The 22,429-nt window shown below is 33.8% G+C and overlaps 2 protein-coding genes and 1 non-coding gene across 3 annotated transcripts; 2 read left to right on the top strand and 1 right to left on the bottom strand.

The window, feature by feature from the left end:
• Nucleotides 1-795: 795 nt before the first annotated feature.
• Nucleotides 796-902, top strand: LOC125580991. The gene has a single exon (XR_007318702.1). It is a non-coding gene; the product is annotated as a small nucleolar RNA R71 (small nucleolar RNA).
• Nucleotides 903-9,613: 8,711 nt separating this feature from the next.
• LOC106373925 (F-box/kelch-repeat protein At5g39560-like) lies at nt 9,614-12,313 on the top strand. The gene has a single exon (XM_048746249.1). The coding sequence runs from the start codon at nt 10,457-10,459 to the stop codon at nt 11,147-11,149; it is 693 nt and encodes a 230-aa protein (XP_048602206.1). The 5' UTR covers nt 9,614-10,456; the 3' UTR covers nt 11,150-12,313.
• A 2,224-nt stretch (nt 12,314-14,537) lies between these two features.
• On the bottom strand, nt 14,538-20,377 carry LOC106374952 (ribonuclease 3-like protein 3). The gene is made up of 3 exons (XM_013814866.3): nt 15,705-20,377; nt 14,978-15,121; nt 14,538-14,864 (listed from the first exon to the last, which is right to left on the bottom strand). Exons 1-3 carry the CDS (start codon nt 16,146-16,148, stop codon nt 14,601-14,603), a joined length of 852 nt encoding a protein of 283 aa, XP_013670320.1. The 5' UTR covers nt 16,149-20,377; the 3' UTR covers nt 14,538-14,600.
• Nucleotides 20,378-22,429: the final 2,052 nt, after the last annotated feature.

Raw genomic sequence — 22,429 nt, forward strand, 5'->3', positions numbered from 1 at the left:
TCCTTGGGATTTTGCTCAGATTTTCCAGGTAAAGAACTTTGTTGGCGATTTTGTTGAGTGTTCATGGCAGCAAACTGGTTCTCCAAGGTTCTGAACTTGTTGTTGAGCTCATTGTAGCTTCCATCAATCTTTGAGTGAAGGTTCTTCAACTCATAACCAACATGCTTCTCACTTCTTGTCTGAGACTCCAAGATTTGTTTCAGTAGGGCATCAATGCTGCTGACTTGAGGAGTAGAGGTAGAAGGATTAGCTTGTTGTTGGGAAGAATGGTGTCCTTTGTTGTTGAAACCAGGAGGAGGGTTTTGTTGAGGCTGATAGCTGCCTTGTTGGTTGTTTCGAGGCTGATAACCACTCTGTTGGTTGTTGGAATAGGATTTCTGTTGGTAGTTGTTGTACTGAAAGTTGGGCTCTTTTTTGTACCAGCTACCATTGTTGTTGATGAAACACAGCTCTTCTTGACCTTCCAAACCCTCAACCTCATGAACAACAGGTGGTGTCTCTTGGCTTGGGTTACCGACAAAGTGCAGCTGCTCTTGGGTGGCTTTATCAGCAATGAGGATGTCTATCTTATCCTGTAGAGCTTTCAACTCCTTTCTCGTCTGCTTGTCATCTGTTCTTCTGCCTCTGTCGTGGTCTCCACAGTAGACTGCATCACTCTTTACCATGTTGTCAACCAGCTCTTCTGCATCTTCCTCAGTTCTCCCCAAGAAGAACCCATTGCTAGCTGTATCCAGTCTGGCCCTATACTTAGGAAGAGCACCCCAGTAAAATGTGCTTAGTAAGCTTTCCTTAGAGAAGCCATGGTGTGGGCATTGAGCTTGGTAGCCCTTGAATCTCTCCCAGGCTTCACTGAATCCTTCCAAGTTCTTCTGTTGAAAACTGGAAATCTCATTTCTCAGCTTAGCAGTTCTTGAAGTAGAGAAGAACTTCTCCAAAAATGCTTTCTTGCAGTCATCCCAGGTGGTTATAGAGTCGCTGGGTAGAGACTTTTCCCACTGACGTGCCTTATCGCCCAAAGAGAAAAGGAATAGCTTGAGCTTTAAGGCATCTTCGGACACACCATTGGTCTTTGACAACCCACAGTAGCTGTCGAACCTGTCCAAGTGATCAAATGGGTCCTCTAGAGCCAAGCCATGATACTTGTTGTTTTCGATCACGTTGAGGAGTCCTGATTTGATCTCAAAGTTGTTGGCTGCTACAGCTGGTGCTCGGATTCCCAATCTATGACCATGAATGTTGGGGCGGTCATAAGTGCCAATGGGTCGAGCTGCTCGCTGTTGGTTTTGTGGAACGTTGTTAGCTCCATTGGCGTCCGCATCATTTTGAGGTATGTCTCCCATATCAGTATCCAATCTCTGCAAGTGAGCATGTTGCTCTTCTTCTCTTCTCTTTCTAGCACACTCTCTCTCTAAAGCTCTGATGTCTGCAGCTCTTGGAACTAGGTTTGATGGACCTCTGCTCCTCAAGTTCATACACCTGTAAATTAAAGGGAGGTGAAGAAGGAGAATCATTAACAAAAGAAAATAAAAATGACTTAGACTCAAGCAAGTAACTAAATCTCAATGTTCAAATCTACCCAGAATTTGGCAACGGCGCCAATTTGATGTTAGGAGTTTTCAAGGCTCCTAAGACAAATGATGTAGTATAAAAGATTATCGAACCAATTCTAAGGGATTCAAAGCACCGAGAATGCAAGTACGTACTTAATCTAAGTGCAACCGATAATTTGGATGGTTTTATCCTACTACTAATAATAGAATGCAATAACAGAACAATAAAACAATAAAAGAAGTGACTTTCTTTGGTTATGATAAAAGAGAACTCATGGGTATAGAAATTAGACCTTGGGTGATCAAGTTTCGAACTAAAGATGGCAAATGATCAATCAAACTATCAACCTTAAGCTTAGACACAATCTTAAACAAACTCTATGTCTAGATGAATGTTCATTTACTAACATATTTCAAACATCAAATGTCTTTGGTTGAATAATATGAAAGCAATCATTACTAACAAGTCTATTGGCTATCTTAACACCTTTAACAACAAATGTCTTTGGTAAAGTATGTTAAAAGCTTAGGAAAGTTGTCTCAAGCATTTCATCAAACACCTTGTGGGTGGGAAATGCCTAAATATCAACTTTTGAGAGGCCAACTCAGATGATGCATTATGAATACTCTACTAGCAAGGAATAAGGAGGATCTACACTATAACATCCTAGATCAAGACTAATCACCTTTAATCTCCCTAACCCATAAATTCAAGAGTGGATTACTCACTACTCTTCATGATTTCTCTTAAACCCATATTGGATTTCAGATTAATCATGTAGAGAAAAACTACAGATAATAGATATGAAAATAACAGAATTGCAATAACAAAATGATCAAATTGATTCAAAGAGATGAACTTTCCAAGAGGTTTTTGGTGCTTTTCTTTTGATAAAAGATATAATGCCTGGTGGCTTCCAAAAAGTACTTAAAACATAGGTTTAGAAAGTAAAAACGTGCATAATGAAATGACTAAAAGGCCCTTGAGTAAACATGAATTCGAGCAAACAATAGGCGCGCAATGACCTCCAGTAGTCGCTCCGAGAGGTCGCTCCAGGCTTCGGGAGCGACCTGGAGGGGTCGCTGCGAGACGTCGCTCCGGGTCCGTTTTCGTGTCTCCGAGCGATGAAAGCGCGAGCGACTTCTCCGCGTCGCTCTGGTAAGGTCGCTCTGATAAGGCAGGTCAGAGCGACTTGACGGTGTTGCTCCGAGAAGGTCGCTCCCAACGCTTTGCTTCGTCCAATGATCACCTTTACACCTCTTTTGAGCTCCAAATACACCCAAATGTATCTGAGAACTCCATGCGGTACTCCAATACCTAATAAAGACTTATTTATGCAAAATGCAACCTAAACATGGCTAAATCCTAGTCTAGATGATCAAAATGCACATGGGTGAATGGATAAAAAAATGTAAATACGCAAGATATCAAGTACTAAAGCAGGTATCGCCAGTTTGAAAGAAAACTATGGCTAAGCTAATATATTATTGCCTAAGGGTATGCATCTAGAAATCAGTGATGCCTTATATTCACCCAGCTCTAAGATCAAGAGCAGCCTATTGAGTTTTAAAGATATAAGAATGAATGATATTGAAACAATGGGCAAAGGAAACAAAGAGTTCCTTCAGATATATGTATAAAATCGCTCAAGGCCATAATAAGTCCTAAAGACTATACCTGCATTCTCTACTGACCTAGACTATGCATAGATCAGTATGATAGAGCTAAAAGCCTGCGAAAATATACACTTTAAGGCATGACCGGATTGGCCATCCTGGTCCAAACATGATGCAAAAATTGATATTCAAAAGACACACATTAAAAGATAAGAAGAGTTATCCCAAAGAATCTCACGTGTGTAGCATGTACACAAGGGAAACTCATTAGGCCATCACCAGTAAAACGGCTACGAGCCACTTTTTCATAATAAAGACTATATGTCTAGATAATACTGGTGAATACATGTCCCAAGCGTTTAAATGATTATGGTATGTCCATGGGGGTAAGTGTGGACAATTCTGTGATACATGTCCATACCAAGAACGGCTTGGCCGAAATCTTTTAAAACGCAAATAGCTGATTGATAGACCATAACTTATGAGGTCAAAACTCCCATTCACAGCTTGGGCCACACGAAATTTACATGCACCTAAGTTAATATGCATCAGGCCATTTAGTGAGCATAGATATCCCCTATCACAATTATTAACGGGTCAAGAGCCAGACATACCCCATCATAAGACATTTGGACGTGCCGTCTATGTACTAATTGCTCCACCACAGAGAACTAAGATGGGACCTCAAAAGGAGGATGAGGATATATGTTGGATATGATTCTCCCACAATAATAAAGTACCTTGAGCCAACTATGGGTGATTATATTTGAGGCCATGTACATAGATTATTTTAAGACCAGGAGGAGAAAAATAATAAAGTTGGTAAAAGAATGATAAAAGAAATAGAATGGAATCAACCATCAATGTCTTGGCAAGATCCTCGAACTAAAGAATGTGAAATAGACGTCCAAAGATTATACATTTACAAAGCTAGCTAATCAAATGCCAGACACATTTGCTGACCCGAAAAAGAATGACTAAGTCATATATAAACCAGCTTGTAAAGCACCAACGAATTTGATGTCCAAGAAGAGACACAATCAAGTTGCTACACAGTCTAAACAACGTATGAAATGTGGTAGACCAATAGGTTCCAAAAGATAAGAATCCTCGGAAACAAAAGAAAGGTGCAGATAATGATAATCAAAATCCAAATCCGAGGTTACTAAGGAAACCATCCCAGACATGGAGATAAGGCCGGCCGGCTAAGGTACAGGTACCAAACAATGTAGCTTGGGACGCCAAGCTGCAAAGTATTAAAGGTCCTGATAATAATGAATCTCAATCGATTATATCATGTCTGGAACATAATGGAACCAATAAGGAATGTCGACATAAGATGATTTATTTGCATATAAGGTAGCACTTGAATTTATGAATATAAGCGAGGATCATGAACCCACGTCAATATAAGAGTGCGCACTCGTATAACAGATTGGATTGAATGGAAACATGGGGTTAAATAGTTTAAAGAAAAAAAGGCGTATTTGGCCATATGATTAAGATGCCATAGGATGTTAAAACCAGTGGATATAAATGGGTCTTATGAGGAATAGAAATCGTGAGATATAAAGCTGATGTTGCACAAGGATTCTCACAAAGACCAGAATAGATTATGAGGAGACATACTCCCATGTGGTGGATGCAACTACTTTTAGATTTATCATAAGTCTGGCTATATTTTTTTTTTTTTGGTCAAGTTGTCGTAGTGACTGCATATTTATATGGTCCACTAGATAATGAAAGTACTAGAGGGTATTGAGCTGAAAGTACAACAAGTTCTCGAGAACAGTATTAATAATCATCAAAATATATGATCTGAATATCCTAGGAACCTCTGGATACAATTTCCCAAACAGCTGAATATCTCAAGAAAGAGTTTGAGATGAAAGATCTTGGAAAACAAAGTTTTGTTTGGGATTACAGCTTGAGTACATTAACAATGAAATCCTTGTGCATCAAATAGTATATACAGAAAGGGGTACTCAAAAGATTTAATATGGACCAGTCTCACCCATTATCTAGTACATGGGCGTGAGATCACTTGTTTTGGACACTGATCCATTCAGTCCAAAGGTGGACGATAAAGAAGTCCATTTAGTCCTGAGATGGACGATGCAGAAGTCTTGTTTTAGACACTGATCTGATTGGTCCATAAGAAGGACGATGAAGAAGCATTTAATTTTGGTTTATTTTATACTAACCAGCCCAAAGAGAGGTTATTTGGTTTTGTTGATTTGTTTTCAGACAGGTTATGTTTTACACATGGTGGTACACGCATATCACAGCAACATCATCCAAGATTTCGTGTGTGTGTATTTGAGGTCGATGACTCAATATGTTCGATCAGATTGTGGCATGGCCGATGGTAAAGAAGAACCAACTATCATGTTCGAGGACGAAGCATATTCTGCCCAAGATCTTCATCACCCACGGATTGCAGAAAATTGGAGAGGTCCAAGGGACCTTCAGTAATGTCCAAATCAGGAGAAGTAATGTGTGTTGTACTATTTTTCCTTCACCATGGTTTTGTCCCAATTGGGTTTTCCTGGTAAGGTTTTAATGAGACAACATTAAAGCACATTACAAGCTTTAAATGGTTACGGCATCCAAGGGGGAGTGTTATGAACCAGATTGTGGATGGCTCATAACCAAGAAATTATGATTTGTAATCTTTCCATTTATCTATGACGGTGTAATCTCCTATATAAGGAACCTCTATGTTATGAATATAGATAGACTTTTTCATTATTTTTATAACAAGTCCGTTTTATTTATTAAATTATTTATTGGTTTTAAAAGAGTTCATTGAATAAGTTTATTTTAGTTCGTCCTGCTGTTTGGGCTTTATGGTTTTTTATCTTTGTAACGTGTGGGCGTGGTTCTTTGGGCTTTACTCTTTAATAAACTCTGGATGGAAAAAAAAGTTTCATTTCATGATGAGTTCTCCTCTTGATTGTGTTTGCCTTTGGTGTATTTTTGGGATATGGTGTTATTGTTTGAAACTTGGCGATTGGAATTCGGAACGAATTTCCATTAAAATAAGGAGAACTGTAACATCCATATCCCCAAAACCAAAAACTTTTTGAGTTTAGAAAGAAAAGTCCGCTAAGTGCATAAGTCCATATCCATTAAAATTAAACTTTGGATTTCTTTTAGTTTTATTATAAATAGAAGTCTATACCTTTGATTCTTTCCCCATCAAAAATCTAGAACAAAACCCTATAGAGTTCCTAAAGGCTAAAGCTAAGAGAAACACCAAAATAACAGATACGGAGGGAGCCACAAACCATTTCCATGAATCTTGTTAATGATTATACTTGATGATTATACTGAGTTTAGGTTTGTTACATTTATTTTCTTTGTTTTTCCTTATACCCCTCCCCCTAGGGACGGATCCAAAAACTAATTTAACATGGGGCACAATATATATTATATTAACTATAAATTAAATTATTCAATAAAACATATTTTATTTATATTATATTATATTATATAAAATTTTATTATTTTAAGAAAATTATAATTATTTTTAAAAAGTCATATAAAAAGATAAAACAATCTTTATAGTGCTACATATTTTTTGGTAATATTAAAAATTAGATATTATATATAATTTTATTATGATAAAGTGTATTCATTTTAGTTGTTGTATTTGTTTAAATGTTGAAAAATATAAACTTGATAAAAATAGATGTTAAAATAAAATTTAAATAAAGAAACTTTTTTAAAAAGTTAAAACCCAATATAAAGAAAAAGAAGAAAAGAAAATTATTTCTATTAGATAACAACATCAAACGAGAAATGAACATTTATTTTCTGAAAAAGTGACTAATAAATGTAATAAAGTGTGTAAACAATCTGAAAAACAAAAACAAGTGATCGGGTTCGAGCTTGAGTTATTTTGGGCACCATGGACAATTAAAGACAAAAGAGCTGACAACTTCTATCTATCTATATCTTTCTACAGAGTATTTAAAAAGTAGCCTTGTGGCACCTGCCCCACCTGCTAAAGGCATGGATCCGCCCCTGCCCCTCCCCCTCCCCTAAATTAAACTAATTTAGCTATATTAAAATAATTGTACAATATTCTTTTACTGTAGATATATATAAAATAAAAAACTTTTTTATAGAAAAAAGTAGAGAAATTGCACCATGTACACAAATTCCGTCCTTTGTTTAGATGTTTTTTCTTTCTGGCGACATACTTTGTTTAGTTGTTTACAATGATTTTCAATGTTTACTAGATGTTTTCCTGCAGTACAAAATTTTTTTAAATCTAACTTATATTTAAAAATAAATTTTATTAAATATTATAGATTTTACTATTTTCTTACTAATATTTAATATAGATTTGATATATATTAAATCAATTTGTATAAAACTAATAAAATGATATAAAATTGTATAATTATCAAAAATTTAGCCTAAACAATATTTATAAAATTTGTAGATATATAAGAAACTAATGTTCTTATGATTAGATATTTAATTTTTTTATAAAATTGTAGAAATCTTTGAAAGTTTTAGTAATACAAATTGTATAATTATACAAAAATAATAATATTTTGAAATTTAAAATGTTATATATGAATTTATTTATTTTATAGATGGTGTATGAGCTATTACCATATTTAAAAAGAGTTTACCAAAAAGAAATATCAATATTAAATATAATATATGAATTATTACAATATTGTAATAAATTTGTCAAAAATATAAATCAACATTAAATGAAATTATCCATGTCATATTTTTTCGGAAGCCATGTCATCAATTTCAGTAGCCATGTCATATTTGTTTTGTGAAATTGATTGTAAAGAGGACATGTGGCAAAAACGCTTTTCAAATATAGTCTAAGGGATTGAGGATTCCTGATCCTTTTAAATTTAATTATTTGAAGTATATTTACATAACAAATACTAAATAAATAACTCTTCTATACAGTGTCGGTTCAGACATGAATGGCGCCTAAAGCGCATAAAAAAAATCTGCCCCCAGTTATAACTTTTTCGCATTTTCGATATGCAAACAGAACCATGCAAAATATCATTGTAGCTCTTTAATATTCTAGTGATGTCATTGATAACTCACTTTATAGTGTACATACTCGAACAAACTAATTTTCTCTGAGCTTCAGCTTTTAAATACAACAACTAAGGTTGGAAATACTAATAATATACGGTAAAAAATCCTTTGTAAAAATAGCAATCATCCGTTCAATTTGTAAAAAGTTATGATATTTCTAAGACTCAGAAATATAACCTAATTCATAATAGTTTTATGTTTGCTTAGATCTTAGGAATTTTTTCGTCACTTTTTTATAAATTCTTAAAAATAACGGCAATCACAAAAAAAAAAATTGAAAATAAAACTTACATGGAAAATTGGGAGATGGAATAACAATCAATGGAACAGGTTACAAATATTTCAGAAATAAATGGCCTTAAGAGTTGATTTAATATTTATTTTATAATTTATATTCAATAATCAAAAATAACTACAATAGTTAAAAAAAACAATAAGATTCTTCATAAAAACAATCGTATAATGATAAAAAGAATAAAGTCAAATTATTGTCATCATTATCAAAAAGCAAAAAAAGGAAGAGAAGAAAAAAAAACTAGAAGACGTAAGAGCACCATTATCCATTTATCTTGTATCTTAGGTTAAATGATGATTTAATGAAAAAGAATAATGGAAAATGAAACAAGAAACGTATTTTAATTTAGGTTCAGAAGATATGTCCCTTAGAGACACGTCACTTTCACTGTCCATGGAAGAGAGTATCATATGGCTTACTATCTCACTGATGATATTTATCCGAAATGAGCGACTTTTATCCAATCTATTCCAATACCACAAGGGCCGAAAGTAGTTTTATTTGCTCAACGTCAAGAAGCTGTCCGAAAAGATGTCGAGCGTGCTTTTGGAGTCCTGCAAGCTCGCTTTGCCATTGTTAAAAATCTAGCACTTTTTTGGGATAAAGTCAAAATTGGGAAGATCATGAGAGCATGTATCATACTCCATACAATGATAGTAGAGGACGAACGAGATGGATACACTCAATTTGATGTTTCTGAGTTCCAACAAGGAGAAGACAACGGAAGTTCACATGTGGATCTCACGTATTCTACAGATATCCCTACAAATATCGCCAATATGATGGGGGTTCGAACTAGAATTCGTGATAGACAAATGCATGCACAACTGAAAGCCGATTTGGTTGAACATATATGACGTAAATTTGGACGTGATGAAGCCAACAATTGAGCTCGTATGTTTTTTAAAAATTATTCTCCTTTTTTTACTAATCTTTGTTTTTATGTTTTTTTTTTAATTCTATGTTTTAAATGTTATCTTCATATATGTATTATATAATAAATAAATTTTATCTTAAATCAAAAAATGTTTTTTTATTTTATTTTAAGAATCCTAAATAAGATACTTGCAATGGAGATCCTAAAATTGTATGTCTCTTACGTAAATTTCTTAACCCACTTTATTACTAAAAAAGTATTAAAATATGATTAAGATCCCCTAAGTGTATCTTAGGGATAATGATGCTCTAAGAATCTAACCAACAATAAGACTAGAAGACATGTACACAAACCACTATAGTTTGGACAACTGTTAAAATTTGACGTCCCTAAATTGTTAATAATCCATTGCACCTAAATCCCTTGCTTTACGGACTTTAGCTCTAGGCCGGCCCTGCATCCATACGAAAGCAAATATCTGTAGATCACATAGATTTCTCACTTTGTTTAGATTTATTTTGTGTGTTACAATGATTTCTTTTTTTTTCTTTTAATCCCCTTTTAAGTTACATAATGGTGTCATTTTAAAATGTTTTGTTCAAATGCTGCGTTGAATTCCTCTATTCTAACACGTGTGTTATTTTGCTATAAATAAAAGCTAAAGGAAAGCAATCTTGTTAATACTCTAGACCTAATTCAGAACTGTTCCTCCACCACCACTGGCGTCGACTCCATCTTCTTCCAGCAATGATCCCCAAAGAAGCTAAACCAAATCAGATAGAGACGAAGACTAAGCCTGAACCCCTGTCGTTTTCATCACTCCCAGACGATATCATAGAGAACATTCTTGCCCGTATCTCCAAGTGAAATTACCCTAATCTCTCTCTCGTCTCCAAGAGATTCCTCTCTCTCCTCTCTTCTCCAGAACTCTACACTACACGATCTCACATCACAACCACCGAACCATGCCTCTATTTTTGCTTAGAGGACTTGCCAAATATCCCACATCCCAAATGGTTTACTCTTTGGATGAAACCCGCCGATGAAACCCTAGCTGATGACGATGAAATTCTTGAAGACTATTCGTTGGTTCCGGTACGTTCATGTTCCCATCTTCAACACGTACCATATTTTTCCACCGTAGCTGTTGGTTCGGACATCTACTTAATCGGTGGACCCTACAAGGGGCCGCCGTCTTCACGTGTTCGTATCTTTGATTGTCGGAGTCACACGTGGCGTGACGGTCCAAACATGTTGGTGGCCCGTGACGCTGCGTATGAGTTTTATATCGATGGGAAAATATATGTAATGGAAGATGACCGGAAAGACGACAATTGGATGGAAGTATTAGACATAAAGACTCAAACTTGGTGTCCCTTGCTGATCCATGGAGCTACTGAGTTTCGTGGCAACTGGTTTCTAACCAATGTGTTTAGAGGAAAGATTTACGTAATAGCTGATGAGGAGAACTTTGCTTATGACCCAAAAGAAGCGTCATGGGAAGTTTTGGGACCACGAGAGTTATGGACACATAGATGTTTGGTGTGCGATAGAGGATGTAATGTTTTGTTTTACAAACTCTGGTTTTGCTTGTGGTATGACACTAAGAGTAGAGTGTGGAGAGAGGTCAAGGGTTCGGATATGGAAGTATTGCGTGGTGAAAATTATGAGTATAGCTTAAGAGGGGGGTGTGTTGTTGAAATTGTTAACCATGGTGGGTAACTATTAGTTATCTGGGTCCCCAGGTATGAGGAATACAAGGCAAAGCAGAAAAGGAGAATTTGGTGTGCGAGAATCGCATTTGAGAAGCGCCATGAAGGTGAGATTTGGGGTAAGATTGAGTGGGTTAATGAAGTGCTTACGGTCACCAAGTCGTATAAGTTCTTGAGTTGTGTAGCCATTACGATTTGAGGATTACTAAAAAGATGGAATACTAATTGAACAATATGGTGATATCTTGGTAGAATCACATTAATTGTTTCATTTTATTTGAACAACCTGTTTTCTTTGAAAGAAGCTCTATTTCGTTTTGTCAACAATCAATATCATGAAACTCTTTTGAGAGATCCATATATAATGCTATTTTGTACACATTAACAATGGAGGATTTTCCAAAATGTCTCAAATTTGATTTGAAATCTAAAAAAAAATCATATATTCAATAAAATCAAAACTAACATAAATGTTTAGTAAAAAAACTCATGATTTGAAATGTACTTCAAGTTTTTGGTACTACATACTACTAACTCCTCAACAATGGCTGCATAACATGGAATGTAGACTTTTCTTTGTGCTAGTCTTCTCTCTGACTTATACTTGTCTAATTTTGTGAATGACATGGTTGCTGGAACTAATCCTTAAAGCTTCAATTTTCAAAGCACCAGAATAGTTTAAGAAGGACAGAATTTGCCTGCTCGATGCTTTGTTTGGTCGAGTGTGGACAGCGAAGAACTTAGAGTTTCTGAACTCTTCTCTCATTCTTGACTGCTCAGATAAACAACTCCCTCTTGGAGCCTTAGAATACTACACATGTGACGAGCTAGCCTATTGCATAAAAAGATATGGGGGCTGTAGGTGGATAATATATATGCACCCTTACACATCAAAAACAATCATTGGGTAGCATTATGGGTATCAATTCATATCAATTTCTAGGAGGCACATAGTGATTTGGGATAGTGGTATTATTCACTCAAAGGATGAAGAAATTGCTACAGTTGTGTATCCTATTGCCCACATCACATAATGGCGTACATGCTTCGTGAGTTAGCTCACGGCAAGAAGAAAAAGATGAACCCAAATGAATTCACACATGAGCGGATCTCAAAATCAGGAGTACTACAAAACGTACAAAGTGGTGATAGTGGAGTGTTTTCTTGAAGTATATAGAATTTCATGCCAAATGCATGACGTTTCCATCTTAGTTGTGTGATACACTTACTCATAGATATCCAACAACATGGTGTGCAACCATTTTTGGGCTACAATTGGAAGACAAGATGAAGTTTGTGGTGTTCTCAGCGGATATCGGTCCACATTTGTAATAGGCATTTGTATTGTGCTTTTGTACCAGATTATACTGTACTGTGCTTAGTTTGAGGATATAGAATATGAGAAATTATCATTTGTCTTTTATAAAATTATTTACATACTAGATGATAACCCGCGCGCATGCGCGGAGTGAGTTTTTATAATAATGGTTTTTTATTAAATAGTTTTAACATTTTGTAACACTACAATCTTTATCGATTATAGAATGACCAATACAAATGTTGGTATCTTCAATATATCATCGTTGTTGAAGAGTGAATGCATTACATCTCATTTTAATTATTTTTAAGACTTGATACGCACAAAAGGAAATTAAGTTTTGCGGCTGACACAAATCACCGAAACCAAATAGGCAACATCGATTGTATAATGGCGAAAGAGGATTAGGTTTTCTTCTCCCAATTTTTTTACTATTGACTTTCCGTAAGTGATTTCATTTTCTGCCTCTATAAAATTGTGATTTCGTTCTGGTCTTTGTTTAATTGATATGAGTTAAGTTTTTTTTAACTTATTCTGATGACAAAAAAAAAAAAAAACTTATTCTATGAACTCGGTGAATTACATAAGTGTCAATTTAAAAAATGGACATATGTAAAAATTAGTTTCATTCCTGATACATATCTAAGAATCAAAATTTTGAAAACAAAATCACCGGCAAACTGTATTCAAATCTAATATATCAAGCTGTTATAGAATATACGTACAGACTCGAAATATAAACGTCTGTCTAGTATATATTCACCAGCTCGGTCTAAAAATAATCTAATTCTATAACAACACAACAAATTACTTATTTCACCCATTCGGGTAATATCTGAATCCGAACGGGTAATATCCGAACCCGAATGGATATTCGAAGATAACCAAACATAAGTATACTTAACCCTATATTTCTAGTTTACTTCTCTCAATTTACTCAAAATATTTATATTAATGATGCGTATTGCTCAAAATTAGATTATATACATATAATTATGGACAAAATCATTTGCTACTCACTTAAAATACATATCAAGCTCTTGTTTCTTGCATTAACAAAAGTTGCATCTAAAATTTCAAAACAACAACTAAATTAGTGTCTTTCTATTTTTAAAGTTTCATCTCCAAACTTTTTAATAGTTTAATCTTTTAAAAATTAGAAATCCGGTTAAGTTAAATATATTTTAAATACAAAACCTTTAAAAAATGAATAATTTATTAATTTTTTCTTCAAAATTTAAATATCCAAACCCGACCCAAAATATTCAAACCCGAACATAAAATACCTGAACCCGACTCGAAGTGTAAAATACCCGAACGTGTTCTATACCTTTATGCTGAAATATCCGATACGAACCCGAACGTATATCTGAATGCTCACCCCTACGATATATGATCATTTGTATCTTGCTTGAACAAAACAAAAAGTTAAACCATTGATCACAAAAATTTTAATGTGAGACTTTTACCATTTTTAGTAATTTATAGTCGTTTTTAAAAATTCAAAATATAACGTATAAGAAAAAAATTAATTTTTTTTTATTATATGCTTAATGTGATTGTTTAATTTCTTTTAATAGTATAAAATTAAATAAAAAAGAGAGAGGTTAGAAAAATTGTTATCGAATATGTATTATTCATAATCATTAATTGTCATATATATGTTAACCATATTAGGTAATTCTGTAGCTTTTATTAAAAAAAAAGAAAAAATATTCTTTTGTACACTACTAATTAATTTGATAGTTAATTTAATAAAAAACATAGTATATGTTTATATGGACCAATTTATTTTTCTAACAATTCTAAGAATCATTCTTGTAATGACACGTGGCTACGAAAACATGTTGTAATGTTCCAAGATTAATATATAGGGGATATCTAAATTATTGAATTTATTATTATATGATATGGTATGCTTATGGATAAGTGAGGTGGCAACACCAAAAGAAAATTAAATATTTTGTAGTATATATATTTTTATTTTTAATTTTCATATAAAATGTTGACACTTACAATGGTGTTTCATGGGCTTTACCCAAGATGAGGTTATTTCTTTTCGCCTTGATTCAGATGAAAAAAATGAAAAATAATCTTTTGCAGAAAACTGAGGTTTCAAACAAATTTATATATAAATATGATATTAAATCTGTGGAAAGGTATGGGAAAATTCGTCCAGAGCATTTTGTGCAGCACAATTTTTAGCAATGTCTTTCTTGACAAGATGGTGTCCATGTCCAACCAAATGGTCCTCAATAAAGACACGAAAAGTTTTATCAACTTCCCAAGTATTGTCATCGAACTTCAGTTTCAAGTTCTTCTTCTGACACATCTCATTGAGCTCTGTCACTGGATGGTTCTCCAGTTTATCTAATGGTATTATTGGCTCCAACAATGGTTTTACCACCTATATATTTATAATTTTCAACCAAAACATTCATGGACTAGTAGAACATGTCATTACTTACTCCAACAAAAGAATGAGTACAATTGATATCATACATGTATGCATGCAGTTACCTTACACACGGTCTCGAAGCAGTCGCAGTCGGTGTAGAGAGCTCCAATGGTAGACTCTACTATATCAGCTAGGGTTTTAGGAGTTTCCAGGAGATGACGCGAATGTAGTGGATATTTTTCTATATCTTTTGCAAATTTCAATATCTACATATATTTCACATGATTTCATTATATATAATTGTATATATTGAGCAAAAAAACACACCTCATACCTAGTTTTTTAAGGATTGTTGTCCGTATATACAGTTTGTACTTTAAGACCCATGGTATAAACAAGAATATGAATTGTTAAGTTTCGAAGGTTCATAGTTAATAACCAGATATCAGATACGATCAAGGTTCCGCAACATGAAGCATAGATTTGGCCAATATTAATGGAAAGCACATGTTAACCGAAAATAAACACACATCAGGAATATCAATTGATACGAAGTTAATAAGGTATGGATAAAAATTTGAAATTTGATGATAGAATCTGGAATTCGTGAGCAGGATTTAATTGATTATAATATAAATATAATTTTATCAATGACAAGTTGACAACTGATAAGTTCCAACACGTACACGATGGAAGTCTGTTGTCGTGGCTAGAAATAGTTGAAATATTAATCCCTATTCAATTAGTATTATTTCGATCAACCAATATTAATTAAACATGATCAGAAGATAATAAATGGAAAGTAGAGAGCAAATAGAAAAAAATTAATTATGTAAGAAAGAGGCTTACTTGGTCGTCAAGCAAGGGTTTCTTATGACGGAGGTAACGATGCAGATTATATTTTACGGCGACTCGGGCAAGTTTCTCTCTATCAACGTTGAACGCACGGAGTCTGGTCAATGAACCAGGTGTAGCATCCTCGTAGCGAAAATATAAATATTTGGTTACAATCATGTTTAAGACCGTGTCTCCTAAGAATTCTAAGCGTTCGTAAGAAACACAGTTTTCATCAAAACTAGCATCAGTGAACGCTTGCAGCAGCAAGTTCTTATCTTTGAACTCGTAGTTCAAGATCTTCTCCACGAATTCGATGCCCAAAGGCTGGTCTGTACCAATGGAGTTTGCTGGTTGTGATGAGTTGACGTTTTCTGTGTTGTTGTCGTTAACTCCGAGGCTCAAATTCAGTAACCGCTGGAGGGATTCAGTGTCTGCGTTTGGGAGTTGCGTTCCCATAGAAACAAGAGAGAGGGAGGCAGAAAGAGAGAGAGATAGAGGGATTGGGGTCTTTTCTGATTTTGGTGCTTGTTTTTATTTTGTTTTTGGTCTTCTTTGGCCCCTTTATATATTTATTATAATCTCTTCAATAGTTTAGTAGTCATAATTTGTAAGAAGAAAAATCAAAATAAAATCTAATATTATTTATTATACATAATAATAGACTATCACTATCTTTCAATATTTATGGTTTTAATACCACACCATATATGAACTAATAATATCTTCGGAATTAAATTTGTTTCATAAAGAGAATACTATACACCTTTTAATTAAAATTATAAAAATCCAGTCTTTCATTTTGGATTAAGCTTGTCTAAGTATGTAGAAAATACTGCAAAGTGTTATTTTGGTAAGAGATAACAAACATGGATACATCACATTTCAATGAAATGGAAAATGAAATCAATTTAGTTATTTTGGAATTTAGGAAGTGTTAGTGGGAGTTGATCTACAAAGAGTTTGTTGGTTTTAAAAGTTGAAATATTTGTAAAATTTGGAAAGAGTTCGAGAAAATTTAGTATATTGCAAAAATCTTTTTTTTAATCACTATATTGCAAAAATCTAAAAATACTATAATGGCTTTAACAATCGAAAGGATATATATGTATTAATTTCAAAATATTAATTTTTGAGTTAATGGTTAAAAATACAATTCTTAATAGTTCTAAATTTAAGTGATTTGTAGAATCATTAAAACCTAAACTTTTTTAATAGCAATAGATTTGGAAAACAATTATAAAATCATAAATCTAATAATACTAGATTTTAATTAGAAAGTGAAAATCTATAAACAATAATACTAGACTTGAAATTTCTAACAATAATTATAATCTAATTTTTAATAACACCCCTCCCCCCCCTTAATATATTTTGTATGATGATAATATTCTAGTTTAAGAAGTCCGTCTTAACTTATATTAAACATACGTATGAGATGTTTATCATTCTTGTTATGAAAGTAAGGGGAAAGTCTATATCTTTATTAGACAATAAGGAATCCATTTATATAGGGAATTACATAATTATGAAACCCTAATACAATATGGACTAGGAAATACAAAGACATAAGAATATGGACCTTCGAATATGGGCTTCCACCATACTTTGGTTTATAACACTTCCTCTTAGAAGACCATCTTCGAAGTGGTTTGTAATACGCTTTGGATATTGCCTCATTAAAACCTTACCAGGAAAACCCAATGGGATAAAACCATGGTGAAGAAAAAAGAGTACAACACGTATTACTCCCCCTGTTGAGTACATCTTTGGATGTCAGTAACGCCTTAGTAATTAGATCCACCAAATCCTCGCTTGAGTGAACTTGGACGGACAAACAACTTGTATCACCAAAATAATTTACCCTTCTTCGGGTAGGTTAGTATAAAATGGACCCAAGTCTTTAGTTCCTTGTATGTAACAAAATATGTATAATCCCGTTCTAGTGTCTTTGGGTCGATCATGAGCTATATATAGCTAATAGATTACGGTAAATTATTTATCTAGCCTTGTATGGCTCGCCAAATCCGTCAAAACTTTATGGCACTTAGACATGGCATTTCGGGACCAAAGATCTCCTCATTTTCTTCATTAGGGCCGAAATTATCTTTTCAAAACAGAGGAACCTTATAATTATGGGACTTGTCAATTCGTAAGCTTAGTCCATATCAAACTTCTTGAGCACGTTATCTATGTATGTCATTTGATGCATAAGGATTTTGTTTTCAAGGTGCTCAATGTATAATCCAATATATAATCTTGTTTTCCCAAAACCTTTCATGTTTAATTCGAATTCTTTCTTGATGTGTTCTATCTTTGGAAAATTTCTCCAGAGGTTCTTAGGATATTCAAGTCGTTTACATAAAGATATTCAATATTGTTCTCGAGAACTTGATGTGTTCGGTAGTTCGATACCCTCTGAAACTTTCACATAAATTTCGTTATCCAGTGGACCGTATAGATATGTATTTTATTTGCTAGACGTATAAGGAATCAGAATGTCGTTGCATCCACCACATAAGAGTATGTCTCCTTTATAATTGATTCCAGGTCTTTGTGAGAACCTTATGCAATTTCGCCATTCTTATTATATTTTTTCACCAAAGACTTACTTATGTCCAACTGGTTTGACTACATCTCTTCTCTTAAGAGATTTCATATACCACGCCTTATAGCATTATCAATTTGCTTAATCAATTTCTCTGAGTAATTTTTCTGAGTGCACTCTATGATAGACATTGGTTTCATGATCCTCGCTTTTGTCAAGCGCTTTTGTATTCAAATATTATATCATCAATGACATCGATATTATTATTTTACCGGTTCCATTTATAATCCAGATATGACATAATGCATTTAGATCATATTATTTTCAGGTACCTGATCTTTATTCATGGTCATGTCTAAGGTTTCCTTTGGACAACCTTAATTTCGGATCTGCCATTTCAATTTTATGCTCTTCTTATTTTCGAGTAATACATGTATGGAACCGTCTTATCTTAACTAAGTCCAATATCAATTTTATTAGAGCATAACCCGCTGGTATATTTCAGTTTGGGTCATCAAACATGTCTGGCAATTGACTTGTTTAAGTTCTGAGAATGATTCATTCTTTGGACTCTTACTCTATATTCATATTTGAAGATCATTATTCATTCTCGAAATTGTTTACCAGCTTATTATTTCTCTCCCTGATGTTGGATATACGGATTTATCTAATCCATGGCTTAGCCTTAATCAAATCTCTCGTGGCCTTATGTATTCTTATGGAGATTTATATCCAACGTATACACTTAATTCAATTTCAGATCCCATCTTATAACTTTGTGGTGGAGCAACTTATTTAAGTTCTCTATGTGGGAACATTAATTCTTGATACTTTATCAAATTCATGGGAGAGTCTCTATTTGTTCTTTGGCATTATGCGAACAAATTTTGCTGCAACTTATAATGATTCATCAATCCACCAGTATCACCAATTACTCTTGCAAACTTATTGCAGATTTTGACAAGGATATGTACAACCATATGTCGTCACATATGATGGATGATCAGTCCATCCGTGGGTGATCAAGCCCACAAAATTCCTTGCTTATTCTCAAAATATCATGGTGAAGACTCATATTATCAATTCCCTTATTCAAAGGGGCAGCATATCTTAAACCATTCAATAGAATGCCGCATACTTAACTGGAATGGCATGACCGGTTTGCCAATCATTAATCTCCATATAATCTTTCTGTTGTGCAATTTCGATTTCAGATTTGATTTTGGCCGAGTTCTATTTGGGCTATTGTTGTCGTGGATGCTTAACTTATTTAGGAATTTTAGGATTCTCTGATTCTCCCCCTCGAGATAATAACACTTAATGTTCATTTATCTCGTATTGAATCCCAAACTTAGGTAATTTAATATCAAATTTTGTTCCCTTAGACAATAATTTTGAAAACATCATGCATTAAATAAATCAAGGTGTGCAACAAATAGCCAGAGATATATTAAGTCTGAATAGATTAATAGGATTTTAAATCCGGCCAAGATTTTAAGTTTGGCTAAGATATAGATTCGGCCAAGATAGATTATTCAAAAGACTTTGGCCAAGGAATTTTGGCCAAGGGGATTCGGCCAAAATGATTTTATTAGTTTGACTAGATTTCATATTTGGCCAATAGAAATTTTAATTTGGCCAAGGGATTTCCTATTTGGCCAAGGTTTCACCTTTGTGGCCAAGGAAAATCGGTTAATGTTTGTCTTTGGCCAAGCTTTTGCCTTCGGTCAAGGTCTTTAAGGTTGGCCAAGAGAATTTAGACTTTGCATTTGATCAAGATTTAACCTAGGCCAAGCTTCTACATTTGGCCAAGGTTTTAAAGATCATGCGATTGTTCATTTGGACAAACATAAGTTTCGGCCAGGCCAAATCCGAATGGTTCTAGGATTCTTATAGATTTCGGCCAAGGAGTAATTTTATGATCATATTTTAATTTTTAAACAAGTGATCATGTCTTAAATTTGGCTAAGATTTCATTTGGCCAAGGCTTTGAGAAACGATCATACAAATGTTCATATGAACATGTATAGTTTTGGCCAAGCCAAATCCAAACAGTTTTAGGATTTGGTTATGTGTTACGTATTTGCTAGATCTTTTCAGAATATGATTCAAGGTTTAAAAACACATATAGGCCAGGAAATGTAATCGAATCAAGTTTAGCATATGATGAAGTTTTGATCCTACGGCCAAGCTTTTAATCATGCGGATAGGATTTCATGCAATCTCTATGTTTTAAACAAGCAAGACATCATTTTCAATCAAGTAACCAGCTAGCAAATCAGATTTGGATCATGTGAGCACGTGATTGAGCAAATTAAATCTAGGTTCCATGCTGCATGCAATTAGATTTTATCTTTAACAATCAATCCAGATTTTAATTTCTTAGCATGCGAGCTAGGCGACCAAACAAATCAGATTTTGGGTTTGAAGCATGCGAATCAGATTTGGTTAAGACATACGATTCAGATTTTAAACATATCATGTGATCAAGCAACCAAATCAGATTTCAATCAATAGCATGTGATCAAGGCAATTTCTATTTCTAATTGGATTTAATCATGCGATTTCAATTTCCTAGGTCTAATCGATTTTTAATCAATTAGCATATGAATAATTTCAATCTAATCATGAAATTTTATCCCTAGGTTTCATATGATCAAATTCTGGAATTCTAATTTAAATTTATTAAGTTTTAAATTTTCAGGAAATACAAATAATCATGCGATCAGATTTTAGGTTAAATTTCAAATCCTAATTCTAATGGGATTTAGACACAAGAACATGTAATTATTCTTAGTCTAATTATGCAACCTCAAACATGTAATTATGCATGAAAAAAATATCAAGTTATACAAGCATAAAATCGGCCAAGACAAAAACCCTAACAACTTTATAACAACCTTGTAACAACCTTCCTATTTTTTTAAAGGTTCTAGATTTTAGCATGAATTTCAGTTTTAATGTTTATGTTTCGATTAAAACATGTAATTTCTATTAACAAACAGATCATACAATCAAGTTTTAATAATCCTAGCATGTGATTAGGTGATCAAACAAATCAAATTTCAATTAAGCATGTGATTTGCAATTTTATGCCTAGCATGCGATTTCTAATTTTAAAAACATGCAATCAGATTTTCTTAAACAAACAATCAGATTTTAAAACTTTAAACAGCATGTGAAAACAAGTTTTAGAAATTTTTCATCAAGGGGTTTTAATTTTAAAGCTATGCGATTTTTTTAGGTTTAAGCAAAAGTGATTCCTAAACACATTAGGAATCGGTTTTTCAAGCATTCCAAGTATGCGATATGATTATTGACATAATCAGATCTGAAACTATAGTTTTAGGTATATGATTCAAGTTTAAGAATTATTAGAATCATATTAGATAGTATAGGTTTATACAATTTTCGGTTTTAAGCATGACATGCGATTTTCATGTCATGCGATTTTAGGTTTAGATTAGTTCTTAGGTTTAAAACTTATGACCATGTTTTACTAAGTTTTAAACATATACTATATGATTTATAAGGAAATAAATCGAATTATGTATTCATAGTTGGTTAGGTTTTGATTTCTATGATCGCATATTAAGGTATATGCGATCAGTTCTCTCTTGTATGGTTCGAGTTTAATTACATTAAACTCGACCTCTAAGTAGTTTTAAAGTTTGAGATAGTTTACCTATGAACTCCTTTTGATCTGAATGAAAAAGAGAGTTTGATCACACGGGCAGCAACTCCTCTCGGCTTGAACTCCTTGTTGATATTAGATTTTAATTCCCTCGGCTCATGAAACAACACGAGGAGCATTAGATAACATAAACGCCATAAGCTAACAAGATAACATGAATCAACTAAGGTATGATAAACTTATCTTGCACAGGAGTTGAGTTCGGCTAGAAAATCCTTGTTGGAATCGGATTTGGTTTCCAAAGCAAATCGGTATGCACTGTATCTGTGCGTGAGGGCGCGTCGGTGGTCAGATCGATAAGCGGTTTGCACTGACTGATTCGTCTCGGAAAGGGGTTCGATTTGATATCTTGATCGTTTTCTGGGTCCTCACGGTTTGGGAGAACGGCCTCTTTGAAGTTCCGAGGCAGTTCTTTTCGTTTAGGGTTTGATGATTTTCGGCTGAGTTGAAGAATATTTCGTGGGGGCTTAGGGCTAGAGACTATCGTGCTGATAACGT

This window comes from Brassica napus, chromosome C1, assembly GCF_020379485.1.
Source record: "Brassica napus cultivar Da-Ae chromosome C1, Da-Ae, whole genome shotgun sequence".
Lineage (NCBI taxonomy): Eukaryota > Viridiplantae > Streptophyta > Magnoliopsida > Brassicales > Brassicaceae > Brassica > Brassica napus.